The sequence below is a fragment of the Chlorocebus sabaeus genome, chromosome 8 (assembly GCF_047675955.1).
Source record: "Chlorocebus sabaeus isolate Y175 chromosome 8, mChlSab1.0.hap1, whole genome shotgun sequence".
Classification (NCBI taxonomy): domain Eukaryota; kingdom Metazoa; phylum Chordata; class Mammalia; order Primates; family Cercopithecidae; genus Chlorocebus; species Chlorocebus sabaeus.
The window spans coordinates 70,840,285-70,860,285 of NC_132911.1; the positions used below are offsets into that span (position 1 = coordinate 70,840,285).

The following is a 20,001-nucleotide window of genomic DNA, read 5'->3' on the forward strand; positions in this document are numbered from 1 at the left end:
AAATTAGCCAGGCATGGTGGCGGGCGCCTGTAATCCCAGCTACTCGGGAGGCTGAGGCAGAATTGCTTGAACCTGGGAGGCAGAGGTTGCAGTGAGCTAAGATGGTGCCACTGCACTCCAGCCTGGGCAGCAGAGCGAGACTCAGTCTCAAAAAAGAACAGAAAATAAAAAATAAAATACTGATTCCATGAATCAAATATAAAAATGTAATCATTTTATAGGTAGACTTCGGACTATACCTGTTTCTATAAATAGAACAAACAGGGATAATCCCCCCCAATTCCTACATAATGTATCTGTTTTTCAAATAATTTATGTGGTATGACAAATGGGCCAAAGACAGGTTTACTTCTAAGGAGTGTGCAAATTTGAAAAGCCCATATGTTTTTCACCTCAGTGTATCATATACAGTTCAGAAAATCAATTAAAGACTTATTTCAGTTTTTCTATATACATTTTTAATGATTAGAAACAATCGATTATTAAGTCAGAATTTCAGTTACTGGGGTCTGAAAGAGCCAGACAATAAAAATAAAATCCATAATGAGCTGTTATAAGTAGGATGTTTATCTTACTAAAGAGTTTTTGAGAATTCTATTCTGATGGTATGTGACCAATGGCATGCATATACAAGACCTCAAGTCCAAGTTTGGGATAACTGTAGTCAACACCTAAAGGAAAGGTAATTATGTTTAGTTTACATGGGGCTCATACCCATGTCACTTGTCCCATCAGCACTATGCCCTCTGCAAGTGAGACTATGACGACAATGGTAGGCAGAACAAAAGGTTAACAATTGTGAAAACACAAGGTTACAGAAGAAATGGAGGCCTTGAAAGGCTCCAAGACTTGCCTTGGGTCACAGAGCACACTGTCAGTTCATGAGATTCTCAGTGCTGCACATGGTCATAAAGCCCTTGCATAAATGTTTGAATGTACAACCATCCATTTTTTAGTCAATTATGTACAAGTAAAATAAGTTTTAATGTAACAAATTACTTAAATAATGTGTGCCCTGTGAAGATTTATCCCACTTAATGGCAACTGAACTCTACCATATTACATTAACATATAACAATAGCGAATATTTACTATGTGTCAGGCACTCTTCTAATCATCAGATACGTGTTAACTCATTTAATACAGCCACCCTAGGAGCAGATGTGATTATCATCCTCTCACAGAGGAATGCACAGAGAGGTCACAGAAAGCAGCGTACCACGACTCAGACCTAGAAAGTCTGGTGTCTAAGGCTAGACTCTAAATTACTGAGTTAAATGATCTAATAAAATGTATATTACGCATATACAGTAAACATTAAAAGTAAGTATGTGTTGACTGCTAAGCTACACAAATGTTATTTAGTACCATTATCTGTAATTCCTTTCATTTATCACTAACCAGTATTTTTTTTAAACCACCACAAAATCAAGTTCTCTATTAGAATTTGCCTTTATTTCTGAATATTCAGTAAGCATTATGGCCCAATTATGTAATATGTCTAAAGAAATTTTGCTGGCTGGGTGCAGTGGCTCACGCCTGTAATCCCAGCACTTAGGGAGGCAGAGGAGGGCAGATCATTTGAGCTCAGGAGTTCAAGACTGGCCTGGGCAACATGGCAAAACCCTGTCTCTACAAAAAATACAAAAATTAGCCAGGTGTGGTGGCACATGCCTGTAGTCCCAGCTATTCAGGAGGCTGAGGTGGGAGGATCACTTGAGCCCAGGAGGTTGAGGCTGCAGTGAGCCCTGATCGTGCCACAGCAATCCAGCCTGGGTGGTGGAGTGAGACCTGTTTTAAAAAAAAAAAAAATTGTGCACTCTTTTTTCACTGGGTCCATTTCATCTAGCAATGAAATCTACATTAAGGGGAAAAATTACTATTCCTGTATGATAACTCACTTAAGTTCAACAAGAAAACTTTAAGAATTTCTTTATAAAACTGAATTATATGTTCATGCATTGTAATTCCAGGAAACTAAGGAATATAAAATTACCTTTAAAAACTAATGTGGAGAATTTTGGGGGAAAATCAGTATTAACTTATAGTTTTATTACTGATATAAAAGAAAACTTCAAATACTGTACAGTAAGGTATGTTGTAGAACACTATAATACACTATTACCAATTATTCATTACTCAAATGTAATATATACAGCAATCACGAAATCAGAAAATAATGGGCAACAGCCAGTGCCTTAAGGGTGACATAACATCTATACTATTTTATTGAGCAGTTAAAGCACTTGCTATTTTTCTAAATATTTACACTATTACTGCTTAGTTTACAAATTCTAAGTATCGTTTCCCTCCAAAAAGTAGACTTTCCAGTTCTTGGCACTAATTCTTAAGTCAAATAAGCCTGGAAATACTGATAACCTTTTCATTATTTTATTGCTCTACCACAGGCATAAGGGCTCAGGACGAGATTTCTGCATTCTAAAGAAAAGTATGCAACACCTTAAACTTTTAAAAACTAAGTAATTGATACTCACAAGCAGGTAACATCAACTAAAACTTTTTTCTTTACTAATTTTTCCTTTTCTTTTACAAGAGAATAATCATTAATATTATACTACAAAAGCATGTAGTCTCCATAATTAAAAAATTAAATGTCAGATATACAAGTAATGGCATTTTCTCCAGTAATTCACAATTTTTACAATTTCTGCTATTTTGGAACAAACATTAAAATTCCCACGATTTAGGTATCATTAAATATTAACTGAAACACTTAGCATCTCAAAGAATTATCAAGAATGGTAGAATTTGTAATTAACTCTATAACTTACATTGGTGATATAGTTCCCCTGTTATTTTATTTCTTAAATATACATTCTACTAAGCAATATTTTCATGTGAACAGCTCTGGTTTGAAAAATTAATTTATACTGTGAAGAGCCTTAAGATTGTACAATTTTGTTAAATTATATGATAACCTTGAATGGTAGGATACATTTACTCGACTTAGAATATGGCGCTCACTATTATTATTATAAATGGTCATTTTTAATTCACATTAAGTGGAATTTAATCCAATTTTGCAAAGGCTTTGTTTTTATAAAAAGCTTAAGATGGAAACCTTGCTTTGAGAACCATAAAACTCAAAATCTGTGCTGCAGTATTTTAAGTATGGACCAATTGAAATTACTATTGAAAAATGAAGACAAAACTGTATTGATATTCTGAAATAAACACTTTATGCTGTCACTATATTGACCAGTTGAAGTGTAATTAATGACAGAAGTAAATTTTTTACCTAAAGGTTATTAGTGAGGTCTACATATTTAGAGAGTTATTCAGTAGCAGATAGTATTGGTAGGTAACTACATAAAACAATACTTTTATACATTTTGCATTTAGTAGCTAACATGTGATGTCAGTACAATTCTCAAAAACCTGTCATTAGTAGTATGAGTTGCTAGCAAGTGATCTTCCCTGAGGTAAGAGACCATATGCAAAAGTCAGTGTTCATCTCCAATGAAGATACTTAAAAATAATGGCAATAAGGACCTGTGGCCAGGAATTATGGATGCATTTCAGATTGATATCTTAATTGCAAGCAGTAGGCTTGACTGTAAAAACCAAACTAAAAATCACTGGAAGACACAGAGCCAGTATCAGTCAAAAAAAGTTAGTATTTGCTAACTTTCTCAGGCCTCTACCCTAACATTTTCCAATAAAATATCTGAAACAGAGTGAAGCGGGAGAAATGGGTTTGCTCTTTAACTAGTTCCTGAGTAACCATTCTCATGGAGTTAATCATATTCTATTTTAATATATGGCAGCATCTTGTTTTCTTCAACTTACACCAATTTCTCACTACCAGTATTCTAGATATATACTATCTTCAACACTACCTGGACTTTAGGTCATCAACTTAAATTTGGTATGATTAACTATAGAATGGATTATTGAAGAAAAAATTTACAACTTTATTTCAGTGTTTAGTGAAGCACTGCAAACAGAATTGCAGGAATGCATTTTAGTTATAATCTTACATCTAGGGCTAAAAAAATTTTTTTTACCTGAGATGTCTAGCTTGCACTCCAAGATGTGGCTATATCACAAATGGCAGTACTAGAAAAATAACCATTCTACAGTAATGTATTTGGTTATGAAAACCATATGGAAAGACAAAGGATGATATTTAAAAACTTAAAGAAACCCTATTCTAAAACTTCTTTGTGAGGATACCTGGCCTACTTCTCAAAAACCATCAATCACCCCCACCAAATTTTCAGCTGATTTGAAATAATTTCAAGAAATTTGATCACTTATCAGAATTGAGCCTTTTATTCATTTATCAAGGGAGAACCCAAACTGTTATTGTACTATTCATACCTAACTGGCTTTTAAATAGCATTGCTGTAGCTAGAGAAATAAAGTTGTCAGAGATTAAGTCCATCTTCTAACATTCACATACGCATTCTAATTTGCACTAAAAGAAAGAATAGGGAGAGATAAAGTTTGTTTCTGATATTTTATGTTAATGCTATGAGAGATCTGTCAGTTATCAATGAAGAAAATATTTGTTAAAGATGATTATATCATTTTACATGAAAGCAGTGCATTTTTTGATTAAACAGTTTTCCTGTATTTAAATCCCCCCCAAAAAAGTTCCAGTGGCTGAAAAAGCCAAAAATAATTATAGTGGTTAGTGAAGTGATATTTGTAATTTGTAGTTACAAATAAAGGTGGCTTACAAAAGCCACCTTTACTAAGTAGTAAATAGTATTTGGTAGCTACAGCTCTTATTTTATGCAAAAATAGTGTACAATATAAAAGTTTAAAAATTTCCTGCTGTTTTGATAGGGAGAAGATGCTTGAAAGAAAATTTAGGATGAAAATAAAATATAGACAAATGTGATAATGTGACAAAAACTAACCCAAATATATATTTTGTTCAGATACACCTGTAAAATGTCTAGATTCTCCATTCTTTCCTTATTTAAAATAGTTTGTTTAAGAAGTGGGTTCAGTTAGAGATACTTTCACAGAAAGATGACCAAAATCTGCCTTATCTGGAAACACAAGTTAAAGTACTGTCTATATCCCTTATGAATCAACAGGCAGAGATTTTTAAACATCTGATAAAATACTTTCTGACATACATTGTCTTAGAATTACAAACACAGTTCTGCATCTGTTACATGTGCAAACAGAGACAGCCAGGCTTTGAATGCTCTAGGTAAGAGATTGTATTAACATACATTTTGTCTTTCAGCCATTCAAATTCAACTTAATTTCAGTGAACAGAGGAAAAATATGGGTTGAAATGTACATTTCAGAATACAGATTTGCAGAATAAAATAAAATAGTGCAATACCAATCTCAGGATAAACACTCTTTTGTTGTTTTTAAGGAATAAGCATGAAAGCTGCTTCTCAAGGAAACTGGCACTAAAGATTTGATGAATACACTAAGCAAACACCCAGCTGATCAGGGTGTGATGCAGTAAAATTTGCATCTAAACCCAAGTGAAGCCAACAAATACAGAAACTTATAGATTCTAAGAAAAAAAAAAAAAAGAAAACATTTTGGCTCAAAGGGGTGTAAATACACTTAGCATATACAGGCTTAAATACCACTGATCAAAATTGTAGAACAATTAACTCATTCATAAAGATAAACTCTTATTTATAAATTCTCTACTGCTACCATTATTTCTTTTTCTACCACACTTTGCAATCAACTTTTCTGCAAGATTAAAAAAAAAAAAATCAGGTGGTTCTTGACCAAGCCAGGAATCAAAAATAATGGTAACATATTAATAACGCACACACACAATTGGCTGTGTTGGCTCAGACAGCAACACAACTGAATCACATTGACCTCATCAATCTAGAATAGATTTTTCCCCCACCTTGCACAAATCAGCAAAATGTTATATCATTACATTCTATTCTCAAGACATTTTCGCCAAGAAATCTCTATGAATGTGTTTACGTTCATGGAAACACTTGCATCCCACTGTCTAATAAATAATTGTATGAATTTTAAGATACAATTTAGTCCAGATAAAATTCAAGTTTACATAAACCTTTTGACACTAGTATGTGAGATGGTTACCTTGATGACATCAACATTAGCAAAATCTCATTTCCCCTCCATTTTTAGCCTTTTCAGAAATCAAACGTATTTAGTAAGACAATTTTCTTGTTGGAAACATTAACGCTTTCGTGGAATTAAAATTACAAAGAACTTCCAATGAACCACATACATGGAAGAAAGTCATCTCAGCAGATCTAATAGCTAATTTATAGAAATTCAGAGCCAGCCTGGGCAGCAGTATATTAAAAGCTATGGCCAATCACACACTTGCTATCATGCACTGAATAACAAGATATAATCTTTGAATTACATACGTACAAGATTTTTAATGACTAATCAAGTTACGTGGCCCAGCCAACAAATATTACATATTCACAATAAACATTCTGCCTTTATTAGCCTCTAATTAAATCAAGAGTGATCCATTGGCTCAGTTGTGTTAGTCATCTCAGCATCTTGACTATCCATCTCTTCAAGCTCCTCCACGGAATTTCCCCTTTGTGCTTTTGACCTTGTGGCAAAGGCTGCTCCCAGTGCATCTGCTACACAGCCATCAGTTGTTTCTGTATTCAAATTTTCAGTACCACCAGTTAAAGGAAAAGATTCAGGCAAGCCAGTCTGAAGACTCCCAGACTTTGCAGAAGAACTCACAACTTCTATTTTCCTTTGAGGAAGATCAGATGGTGACTGCTCTGTACTTTGATCCCGCAAGTGCCTGTCCATTGAAGCCTGAATAGAAGAAACCATTTCCTGCAATTTTTTTCGCTGGGCCTCAACCAAATCAGGATCAAGCTGCCTGCCGTCTCTCATTGTTACTACTCCAGGAGCTATTCGAATAAGCTCACTATTACTAGAAGAAGCTGTGAATACAGAAGGCTCTGTTTTAGTGGAACTATTACTAAAGTCTGTCCCTGTGTTATGCTTTCTTACAACTGAAGTTTCCCTAGCTCTTGGATCAAGGTGTGGGTTACCAGATGCAGTTCCTAAAGAATGCCCTTTTCCCTGAAAGGCAGTTACGTTATGAAGTTGCTCAGATTTCTTTTTTACTACTCCACCACTACCTAGTTTTAATAGCCCATGTGAGGGACTTGATTCCCTACTTCTTGTAGTAGCCTCTGCTCGAACCTGACTTACAGCCTCTTTAACTAAATCTTCAACATCAGGACCAATGGGGAAATGTCCTGCAGCATCCACACACAATTCCAGTCTATCTTCAGAAGCATTATAGACAAAGGTTTTGCCAGGCAGATGTGGAAAAGTACAATGCTTGCCATCAGCCATTCCTAAAAAGGGGAAAAGATATTTAACATATTAAAATCTTAAGGTATTAACAAAAGTGTAGTCAAGACAATTATAGTTAAAATAGTGAATTTTAAATAACAATTAACAGATAACAGCTTTCAAAACAAAATTCAATCAAATTTATTGTATTACAAAAAAGAACAATCACCATAGACCCTGAAGTAGTTTTCCCCAGAGATCTTTTTTAAAAAATCATCCTATTAGCAAAGTTAAGAACGGGGCTTGAGGTCGTGCAGTGGCTCACACCTGTAAACCCAGCACTTTGGGAGGCTAAGGCGGATGGATCACCTGAAGTCAGGAGTTTCAGACCAGCCTGGTCAACATGGTGAAACCCCATCTCTACTGAGAATACAAAAAAATAGCTGGGCGTGGCAGCAGGCGCCTGTAATCCCAGCTACTCGGGAGGCTGAGGCAGGAGAATCGCTTGAACCTGGCAGGCAGAGGTTGCAGTGAGCAGAGATCACGGCACTGCACTCCAGCCTGAACAACAAGAGTGAAACTCCATCTTAAAAAAAAAAAAAAAAAAAGGGCTTGAGGCCAGGTACAGTGGCTTATGCATGTAATCCCAGCACTTTGGGAGGCAGACGGGTGGATCACCTGAGGTCAGGAGTTCAAGACCAGCCTGGCCAAAATGGTGAAACCCGTCTCTACTACTAATACAAAAAAAAAAAAAAAATACCCGGGTGTGGTGGCATGAGCCTATAGTCCCAGCTACTCAGCAGGCTAAGGCAGGAGAATCGCTCGAACTTGGGAGGCAAAGGTTGCAGTGGGCCGAGATCAAATCACTGCACTTCAGCCTGGGCGACAGAGTGAGACTCTGTCTCAAAAAAAAAAAAAAAAAAAAAGAATGGGGATTGAAACAAACAGCTGAGCTATAAGGAAAACACAATGTAAACAAATAAAAGAATATACTTTTATTACTAAAATTCAAATTATGAACTTTGCCAAAACAGTTATCAAGGCAAAGTGAGGTATACCTAACTTGTTACACAGTGTGTTGAACTAAAAATCAAGTCATTCTATTGAATTGTAAAATACCAGAAAGGTGTTTTCACAGTGTGCCGTAGATATGTATCTTTCACAAATATAAAAAATATGAGCTTTCAAAATAAGATATTCCATAGTTAAAGCAGTAGCTATGGGGCACATTTAGAAAAACTAATAATGCACTATGACTTCAGTGTGAACTAACACTTGCTTGTAAAAAATTTAAAATACCTTATTCAATTAAATTCCTTTGAAATAATTCTTATTCATTTCTGGTAGGCCAGAACCACCCAAGTAAGCCAGGGGTTATGGATGCTCCTCACAAGGCTCACTGCTGTTTATTTCTCCTGGTCCACTAATGCAGCAGCAGAGGATAAAAATTTTAAAGTAAACTTCTCTTATTTTCTAGTCAAGGAGTTGGTCTCACTACAGGGTATTCAAAGATTTTACACTTGTTTCAGCCTGTGTATTAAAAAAAAAATGTGTGTTTTAAACAATCCACTACCTTTACATTTTAAAATTGCCACTCTAAGTATACTCCACATACGTGACAGTAAGAGTTTTCCAATTTATAACATTATATACTATTTTGAAAAAAAAGATAAAGAACATTTTATAATATATGGTACATAGTAATATGTTTATGGCAAAATATAAAGGCAAAAGCAAACTAGTTAGAAACAAATGAAAGGGTAAGTGCTAGCTACAGAAATTCAGAGAGGAGGGATAATGAATAAACTCAGGAATGCTTTGTGGGCATTTAGGCATTCTCCAGTTTCGTAGGATATTAAGAATAGTTCTTCCTTCCCTTAAAAGAGCTTCAATGGTTCCAATGTACCTCTCTGAGAATATTCCAAACAACTAGCAAAAATAGCTCAGTTGCAAATGAATAAATAACATAAATTTCAAATAAACATTAATCTCAATGGTAGGTAAAGTATCAATTAATAAAAATCCAAGTAGAATTTCCTCTTGACACATTTTCAGCAGAGATAAATGACAAAAACAGACACGCCAAAGTTGAAGTCTGAGATGTAGTCTAAATACTACTTTTCTGGGCACATCTGGAATGAGTTTATTGGTTACCAATCCCTGTCCTCAGAGATCTATAAACTATAGCTCAGGAAACAAAGGTAGCAAAGAAGAGAATTTTATAAGGCCAAAACTGCCTCAAGGCAAAGCTTTTAAACATCCATCTGAATAGATAACATCTACTGAGCCTCACTATGTGCCAGGAACTAAAATAGACTCTGAGGATTTAAAAATAAAATACCATAATTCTTAGAAGACAAATACAAACAGATTATTATAATACAATTGGGTAAGTATAATGATGGGTATATTACTCATTTCACTCAATTATTTAAAGATTAAATGAGAAAACATTTAAGCACATTAAAAACATTAAAACAATGAAGCACATACCATAGTGCCTAATATCAATCAGGTAGTCAATATGTTTTAATTCTTCTATTAGAACAAAAAGGCCGGGCGCAGTGGCTCAAGCCTGTAATCCCAGCACTTTGGGAGGCCGAGACAGGCGGATCACGAGGTCAGGAGATCGAGACCATCCTGGCTAACACGGAGAAACCCCGTCTCTACTAAAAAATACAAAACACTAGCCGGTCAAGGTGGCGGGTGCCTGTAGTCCCAGCTACTCGGGAGGCTGAGGCAGGAGAATGGCGTAAACCTGGAAGGCCGAGCTTGCAGTGAGCCGAGATCCGGCCACTGCACTGCAGCCTGGGCGACAGAGTGAGACTCCATCTCAAAAAAAAAAAAAAAAAAAAAAAAAAAAAAAGAAGAACAAAAAGGTTTTGTGACCGGGTGTGGTGGCTCACTACTGTAATCCCAGCACTTTAGGAGGCCAAGGCAGGCAGATCACTTGAGGTCAGGAGTTCAAGACCAGCCTGGCCAACATGGTGAAACCCAGTCTCTACTAAAAATACAAAAAGTAGCTGGGCATGGTGGTGTGTGAGCCTGTAGTCCTAGCAACTGGGGAGGCTGAGGCAGAAGAACTGCTTGAACCCAGGAGGTGGAGGTTGCAGTGAGCCGAGATGGTGCCACTGTACTCCAATCTGGGTGACAAAGCAAGACTCCATCTCAAAAAAAAAAAAAAAAAGGTTATGCAGTTGTTTCCAGATTGCTACTGTGATGCTTTCCCTTGGCTATCCCTAGAAAGAGTCATAGTTCCACATAAGTTCATCACAGTATTACTTACAATGCAACAATGGAAAAAATCTCAATTTTCAACAAAAAATAATTAAGTAAATTATTTCCTATCTACCTGATGGAAGTATATGCAGCTATTAAAATTTAGATAAATAGGCCTGGTGCTGTGGCTCACACCTGTAATCCCAGCACTTTGGGAGGCCGAGGCGGGCAGATCATGAGGTCAAGAGTTTGAGACCAGCCTGGCCAACATCGTGAAGCCCCATCTTTACTAAAAATACAAAAATTAGCCAGGCATGGTGGTGCGCGCCTGTAGTTCCAGCTATGCAGGAGGACGAGGCAGGAAGAATTACTTGAACCCAAGAGGTGGAGGCTGTGGTGAGCAAAGATTGTGCCACTGCACTCCAGTCTGGGCAACAGAGCAAGATTCCATCTCAAAAAAAAAAAAAAACACACACACACATTAGCTAAGTAATGCTTGAACCCAAGAGGTGGAGGCTGCAGTGAGCCCAGATCATGCCACTGCACTCCAGACTGGGCAACAGAATGAGACTCCATCTCAAAAAAAAAAAAAAAAATTAGATAAATAAAAAAGCTGTGATGCCTGATATATACAGTAAAATGTGCATGATGCTGCAATAGCAGGAAAAAAATCTAAGTACTATGATTACATTCTTGCCTAAAACATGTATGTATAAGACAAGTATTTGTAAATGATAGGTGACGTTTCCCATTTCTATAGTTTCTGGACATTTATACCGTTATTAAATAACTCCAGCCAGGCGTGGTGACTCAGCATGTTGGGAGGCTCAGCATGTTGGGAGGCTGAGGTGGGAGGATCGCTTGAGGCTAGGAGTTTGATACCAACTGGGCAACATGGTAAGACCCTGGTCTCTACAAAAATACAAAAGGTTAGCTGAGAGTGATGGCATACACCTATAGTCTCAGTTTTTTGGGAGGCTGAGGCAGGAGGATCATTGAGCTCTGGAGTCTGAGGCTGCAGTGAGCTATTACTGAGCCACTGAACTCCAACATGGGTGACAGCAAGAAACTGTCTAAAAACAAAACAAAAAACAAACGCCCCAATTTAAAATATATATTTAAAAATCAATGGATAGGCCAGGCACAGTGGCTCACACCTGTAATCCCAGCACTTTGGGAGGCCTGGGCAACAGAGCAAGACTCCGTGTCAAAAAAAAAAAAAAAAGGATATACTTTAAACACAATACAAATACTGTTGTGATACTTTTAAGCATAATTGTTTATGGGTTTTTTTGGCAGGTATAGACAGAATGTTCAGATTTCATATAGTCCTTTGAATTTTAAGAAGCAAGGTACATTAAAAATTCTCTATTACATATCAACAATTCCATTACTTAAGGCCGGGTATGGTGGCTCACGCCTGTAATCCCAGCACTTTGGGAGGTTGAGGCAGGCGGATCACAAGGTCAGGAGATCAAGACCATCCTGGCTAGCACAGTGAAACCCCATCTCTACTAAAAATACAAAAAAAAATTAGGCTGGTCTGGTGGCGGGTGCCTGTAGTCCCAGCTACTCAGGAGGCTGAGGCAGGAGAATGGTGTGAACCCAGGAGGTGGAACTTGCAGTGAGCCGAGATCGTGCCACTGCACTCCAGCCAGAGCGACACTCCGTCTCAAAAACAAAACAAAACAAAACAAAAATTCCATTACTTATATATGCTAATGATATGTATGCTAGTATTTATAGTTAAATTATTCTTTACATTAAAAACCTAGAAACTACCCAAAAGCTCATGAGCAGAACAATGAATTGTGTTAAAAATAATACAACAGAATACTATGCAGCAGTGAAAATGAATAACCTATAGTTGAATTCATCAACATAGATGTATCTGAAAAAGTGTTGCTAAACTAAACAAGTTAGCCAGGTATGGGGCTCATGCCTGTAATCTCAGCATTTGGGGAGGCAGAGGCAAATTGACTACTTGAGCCTAAGAGTTCCAGCCTGGGCAACCTAAGGAGACCTCACCTCTACAAAAAATTTTAAAAATTAGCTGGGTGTGGTGGCACATGCCTGTAGTCCCAGCAACTTGGAAGGCTGAGGCACAAGGATCACTTGAGCCTGGGAGGTTGAGGCTGCAGGGAGCTGTGATCATACCACTGTGCTCCAGCCTGAGAGTAAAACCCCATCTCAAAAAAAAAAAAAAAAAAGCCAGGTGCAGTGGCTCACACCTGCAATCCCAGCACTTTGGGAGGCTGAGGCGGGTAGATCACGAGGTCAGCAGATCAAGACCATCCTGGCTAACACGGTGAAACCTTGTCTCTACTAAAAACACAGAAAATTAGCCAGGCACGGTGGCAGGCACCTGTAGTCCCAGCTGCTCAAGTGGCTGAGGCAGGAGAATGGTGTGAACCCGGGAGGCAGAGCTTGCAGTGAGCCGAGATCCCACCACTGCACTCCAGCCTGGGCGACAGAGCAAGACTCCGTCTCACAAAAAAAAAAAAAGAAAAAAGAAATCATAGAAGAAGGTATACAGCATAATTCCATTTTTATAAAGTCCACAGGCAAAGCTGAGTATTATACAGTTAAAACTAAATTTGCCATTCATTTCTTCATTTCTCTGTACAAAAACCTGCAAGAAAACTTACTATATACGTATATATAGTGGGGGACAGGGTCTCACTCTGTCAACCAGGCTGGAGTACAGTGGTGTCATCATGGCTCACTGCAGCCTCCACCTCCTGGGCTCAAGCGATCCTCCCATCTCAGCCTCACCTGCAGCTGAGACTATGGGCGCATGCCACCACACCTGGCCAATTTTTGTATTTTTAGTAGAAACAAGGTTTCGTCATGTTGCCCAGGCTGGTCTCGAACTCCTGGGCTCAAGCAATCTGTCCACCTTGGCCTCTCAAAATGCTGGGATTACAGGCATGAGACACCACACCTGGCCAAAAACTTAACTATATTTTAAGTCAATTAATTTTATTCTATTTTTTGTTGTTGGGGTTGGGGGGAATGGAGTCTGCTCTCAGCTCTGTTGCCCAAGCTGGAGTGCAGTGGTGCAATCTCGGCTCACTGCAGCCTCCTCCCCCCAGGTTCAAGCGATTCTCATGCCTCAGCCTCCTGAGTAGCTAGGATTAGAGGTGCCTGCCACCATACACAAATAATTTTTGCATTTTTTGTAGAGACAGCGTTTCACCATGTTGGCCAGGTTAGTCTCGAACTCCTAACCTCAAGTGATATGCCCACCTAGGCCTCCCAAAGTGCTGGAATTATAGGCATGGGCCACCGTACCTGGCCTGAGCCAGTTAATTTTAGAATACCTTTCCAAAAATGAAGAACAGAAATAGTATAGTTTAGTTATAATGGGCAATACTGTTTTTCAAATGTAGATGTAACCATCTGTATGTTAAGGTGGATTTGAATAAAATAAGAGAGTTATGTATGTTCCTTTCCTGTTTTTGGAAGACAGAGGTAAATGGCTGAGGTTGAGAGGGGCTTGATATGTTTTGATTCTTTGACCACAGGATGATGATGATGATGAGGATGATGATAATTATAAAATGGGAGCTAAATGATGAGAACATATGGACACAAAGAGGGGAATAACAACACACACTTGGACCTTTCGGACGGTAGAGGGTGAGAGGAGGGAGAGGATCAGGTGGGTGCTAAGCTAAACATATGAGTGATGAAATAATCTGGACAACAAATCCCCATGACACAAGTTTACCTAGGTAACAAATCTACACTTGTACCCCTGAACTTAAAAATAACAGTAATCACTTGCTACATGAATCTGTTATAAAAATACAGAGAAAAATTTACCACAAATATCAGAAAAAATTCTATTTTGGAAGGTACCTTTCTGAGGATGATCCATTTTAAATGGCTGTGTTACAGTCAGAATTTTAATTTTGCAAACAATAGCTGGAATTCTAGTAACAACAACAAACATTTGCTAAGTTTTTATTAGGTACCAGATCTTCTGCTAACTGGTGTACATTCACTATCTCCTTTGATCCTCACAATCACCCCGACATTATCATACTCACTTTACAAATAAACTGACACTTAGAAGTCAGAGTGCAATGCATCCAGAATTTGATCTCCAATGTTCTGACTCTGATACAGAAAGGAGGTGGGGAAATACCAGGCAGAAAAGGGCAGGGTCCCTGGTGGTGGCCTACCCTCAAGCCCAGACCTGCGGCCCAAAGTGAGAACATGTATTCCTGTTTTTCTGCTCAAATGTTGCTTTTTGGCCTGCCCTGCCCTCTTTCCTGTACCCATAAAAACCCCAGGCAGACCAGCAGACTGGCAGAGAAGGACAGAAGAGAAGAAAACAGCTGGATGTCACAGAGAAGTAGCTTGACTTCAGAGGGATAGCCTGACGGGGGTACTTCAGAGAAGAGTTTGGCTGGGGACAGCTGAACTCCAGGGGAAGACCACCTTTCCACTCCATCCCCTTTCCAGCTCCCCACCCCACTGAGAGCCACTCCCACCACTCAAAATCCTCCACATTCAGCACCCTTCAATTTATTCGTGCAACCTGATTCTTTCTGGATGCCAGACAAGAACTTGGGTACCAAGAGGGTGGGTGCAAAAGGCTGTCATCCTGACCCTCCACTGAGCTGTTAAACACGCTATCAGTGGAGGGGAAAGTTAAAACAGCACACTGTAACACATGCCCTCTGGGGCCCTGGGGGTCACAGGTACCCCGCTAGACGCTGCTGCAGGGCCGCACGGAGTTCTACTCCTGCCGGTGCCTAGAAGCACTCGTCCAGGCCCCTGTATCTGCTGCCTGTCCCATGAAGGGTTGAGAGCTGCGGGCTGAGTAAGCAAGCCAACCCCTTCACAAGCCCCTCCAAGGGGTCAAGGGAACTATTCCGTTTCAACTCCAGAGCTCTAAACTACCTCTTAATGATAAATACCACATGCAACATTCTAAGAAATATGACCACTCTATTGAGATACAGTTCACATACAATTCACCTATTTTAAGTGTATAACCAAATGGTTTGGGATATATATGTAGTTTTTTTGGAGACAGAGTTTCCCTCTATCACTCACGCTGCAGTGTGGTAGTGCCATCATAGCTTGCTGCGACCTGGACTCAAGAGATCCTTCCGCCTCAGCCTCCCAAAGTACTGGGATTACAGGCATGAGCTACTGTGCATGGCCAGCTTTTAGCGTATTCACAGAGTTGTGGAACTTTTAGAACAGTTTCATCACCCCAAAAAGAAACCCTGAACCTTAGCAGTCATTCCCTCTACCTCACTCCCAGCCCTAGGGAAGTCACTGATTGACTCTCTGTTTCTCTAAGTGTTCCTATTCTGGATATTTCACTATATGCTCTTCTGTGACTGGCTTCTTTCATATGGCATAATGTTTTCAAGGTTTGTCCATGATGTAATGAGTACCAATACTTTACTACTTTTTATTGCCAAATAATACTCCACTGTATGGCTATACCACATTTTATTTATCCAATCATCAGTTGATGAACGTTTTAGTAACTTCCGTTTTAGGCTATGATGAATAATGCACCTACGAACATTTGTGTACAAATTTTGTGTGGACCTATGTTTCCATTTTTCTTGAGTATATCCCTAAGAATAGAACTGCCGGATCATAGAGTAACTCTACGTTTAATCTTTCGAGGTACTGCCAGAATTCCCAAGTGGCTGCACCATTTTTACATTCTTACCAGCAGTGTATGAGGGTTCCAATTTCTATATATTCTCACCTACAATGCTTATTATGTGACTTTTGGACCACAGCCAGACTAGTGAGTATGAAGTATTATACCATCCCATTTTTGTTTTGATTTGCATTCCCCTGATGACTAATGATGTTGAGCATCTTTTCACGTGTGATTGGCCATTTATATATTTTCTCTGGAGAAAAATCTATTCATATCCTTTGCAGATTTTTAACTGTTATTTGTCTTTTTTGTTTAGTTGTAAGAGTTCTTTATATTCTAGATAAAAATCCATTCTCAGATATATGGTTTGCAAAAATTTTCTCCCATTCTGTGGGTTGTGTATTTATTTTCTTGATGGTATAATTTGTAGCACAGAAGTTTGCTTTTTATTTACTTTTTTCTCTTCTTATTTATGCTTTTATTTTCATATCTAAGATTATGCCTAATCCAGGTCAATACATTTTATGCCTATGTTTTCTTCTAAGAGTTTTCTAGTTTTAGCAAGTAAACTTAGGTCTTTGATCCATTTTGAATTAATTTTGTATATGGTGTGAGGTAGAGGTCAAACCTGAGGTAGACATCAAACTTCAATATTTTGCATGCTGATATCTAATTGTCTGAGGATCACTTGTTGAAAAGACTATTCTTTCCCTACTGAATTGTCTCAGCACCACACTTAACATTTAAAAAATAATTTCAAACTAGAAACAAAACTATTTTGAAAATAGTAAAGATAGCCATCCCCATGCCACCCTCTTATCCTTCAACCCCTCCCATACACAAAACACAACTGAAGGAAGTTATTTGCAGTTGCATGGAAGACAGTGCATATCGATCCAGATTACTGGAATCCCCCATAATCAATCCTAATTAAATACTAACTTCTAAAAACCACTAATTAGTATCAATATATTTCAGAAATTAGAATTTAAAAAAGAATAATAAAAAAAAACAAAGTAGAATGAAAGATAAAAAGTTTAAAAGGGATGTAAAAAGGCCAGGTACAGTGGCTCACGCCTGTAATCTCAGCACTTTGAGAGGCCGAGGTGGGCAGATCACCTGAGGTCAAGAGTTCTAGACCAGCCTGGCCAACATGGCAAAACCCCATGTCTACTAAAAACACAAAAACTAGCCAGGCATGGTGGCACGTGCCTTTAATCCCAGCTACTCGGGAGGCTGAGGCAGGAGAATCACTTGAACTCGGGAGATGGAGGTTAAAGTGAGCTGAGATTGCGGCACTGCACTCCAACCTAGGCAACAGAGAGAGACTTTGTCTCAAAAAGAAAGAAAGAAAGAAAAAAAGGATGTTAAAAAAAAGGGAAGGGAAGGGATGCTTAGAGAGAAATTTATAGCTTTAAATGCCTACATTAAAAAAAAATCTGTAGGCTGGGCATGGTGCCTCATGCCTGTAATCTCAGCACCTTGGCAGGCCAAGGTGGGTAGATCTCTTAAGGCCAGGAGTTCAAGACTAGCCTGGCTAACATGAAGAAACCCCGTCTCTACTAAAAATACAAAAATTAGCTGGGCATAGTGGCGCATGCCTGTAATCCCAGCTGCTCAGGAGGCTGAGGCACGAGAATTGCTTGAATCCAGGAGGCAGAGGTTGCAGTAAGCCAAGATTGCACCACCGCACTCCAGCCCAGGCAACAGATTGAGACTCTGTCTCAAAAAATAAAATAAAGAAATTAGAAAAAAAAAAGAGTGAATTAAACCTAAAGCAGGCATCAGGAAGGAAAAAAAACAAAATAAAACAAAAAACATGAAAGTAGAAATCAATGAAACTGAAATCAGAAAAACAACAAACAAAAAAAACCCTATGAATCCAAACGTTTCTTTGAAAAGATCAACAGCCAGACCGGACAGCCAAAAAGAAAAGAAAAAAGAGGCACAAGTTGCCAAGATCAGAAATAAAAGAACTACAGATTCTACAGACATTAAAAGGACAACAATAGGGGAATATTAGAAACAAGTTTATGCCAACACAGCTGATAACTTGGATGAAGTGCGCAGACTTCTTTAAAGACAAAACTAACAAAGCTTACTCAAGAAGAAATAGATAATTTTAAGAGTATTCTATTAAAGAAATTAAATTTGTAGTTAAAAAACTGCCCAGTAAAGAAAACTCCAAGCAAAGATGGCTTCACTGGTGAATTCTACCAGTTAAAATAAAACTATTAAAAAATCTACCAGAAAACAGAAGAAAAGAGGAGGCACAGCTTCTCAATGCTATTTTATAAAGCCAACATTACCCTGATTAAACAGTCATTACAAGAAAACTACAGATAATTATCCTTCCTAAACACAATCACAAAAACACTCAACAAAATATTAGCAAATTAAATCCAGCAAGTAAAGTTGGTTCAACATTCAAAAAAATCAATGTAATTCACACTATCAACAAACCAAAAGAGAAAAACCATATGATCATCTTGATACATTTAGGAAAAGAGCATCTGACAAAATTCAACATCCACTCATAATATAAACTCGCAACAAACCCAGGAATAGAAAGAAATGTCCTCAATTAATCCTCAATCTTACAAAAGGTATCTCTGAAAAACCTGCAAGCTGAATGCTTCCAAGACATGGAAAAAGGAAATAATGTCTACTCTCACCATTCCTACTCAACACTGAACTGAAAGTCCTAGCCATTGCTAATAAAATTGTCTTTTATTTCCAAAAGACATGATGATCTACATAGACAAGGATCTGCTAAAAGTTGCTAAAATATGTGAGTTTAGTAAGGTCACACATGGGGTACAAGGGCAATTAAGGGCAATGTTAAAAAAAAAAAAACAACAATTTTAGGCCAGGTGCAGTAAAAAAAACAATTTTAGCCCAGGTTCACAACTGTAATCCTAGCACTCTGGGAGGCCGAGGCGGGCAGATTACTTTGAGCTCAGGAGTTTGAGACCAGGCTGGGCAATATAGTGAAACCCTGTCTCTAAAGAAAATACAAAAATTAGTCAAGTGTAGTGGCCCATGCCTGTAGTCCCAGCTACTTGGGAGGCTGAGGCTGGAGAATCGCTTGAGCCCAGTTGGTGGTGGGGCACGGGTTGTGGGGGCTGCAGTGAGCTAAGACTGCGCCACTGCACTCCAGCCTGGGCAACAGAGTGAGACCCTATATCCAAGAAAAGGAAAAAAAGAGGCCAGGCATGGTGGCTCATGCCTATAATCCCAGCACTTTGGGAGACTGAGGCAGGCAGATCACGAGGTCAGGAGTTCGAGACCAGCTTGGCCAACATAGTGAAACCCCATCTCTACTAAAAATAAAAAAATTAGCTAGGCATTGTTGTGTGCACCTGTAGTCTCAGCTACTCGGGAAGCTGAGGTAGGAGAATCACTTGACCTCAGGAGGCGGAGGTTGTGCTGAGCCAAGATCGTACCACTGCACTCCAGCCTGGGCAACAGAGCAAGACTCCATCTCAAAAAAACAAAACAAAAGATAAAGAAAAAAGCAAGCCAATTTTATTTCTATGTACTAGAAATGAACAATAGGAAATTTGACATTTGTAGAAGCATCTTTTACGGTATCATCCAAAAAACAAATATTCATGGTGTAAATCTAACAAACTATGTGCCAGACCTATATGCTGTAAACTATAAAATTTTGATGAGAGATATTAAAGACTTAATGAAGAAATATAACATTTTTGCATTTTTGGTCAGGCACAGTGGCTCATGCCTGTAATCTCAGAACTTTGGGAGGCTGAGGCAGGAGATGCCTTAAGTCCAGAAGTTCAAGACCAGCCTGGGCAATATGGCAAAATCCTGTCTCTACAAAAAAACACAAAAATTGGCAG

General features: G+C 38.5%; 1 protein-coding gene across 1 annotated transcript in view; it reads right to left on the reverse strand.

Moving 5' to 3' along the window:
* Window positions 1-432: 432 nt before the first annotated feature.
* The window catches only part of VCPIP1 (valosin containing protein interacting protein 1), a 41,458-nt gene continuing 21,889 nt past the window's right edge, over window positions 433-20,001 (reverse strand). The window contains exon 3 of the mRNA XM_008000780.3: window positions 433-7,337. Within this exon, the coding sequence (XP_007998971.1) occupies window positions 6,466-7,337 (872 nt within the window). The 3' untranslated portion in view covers window positions 433-6,465. The remainder of the gene's footprint in view (window positions 7,338-20,001) is intronic.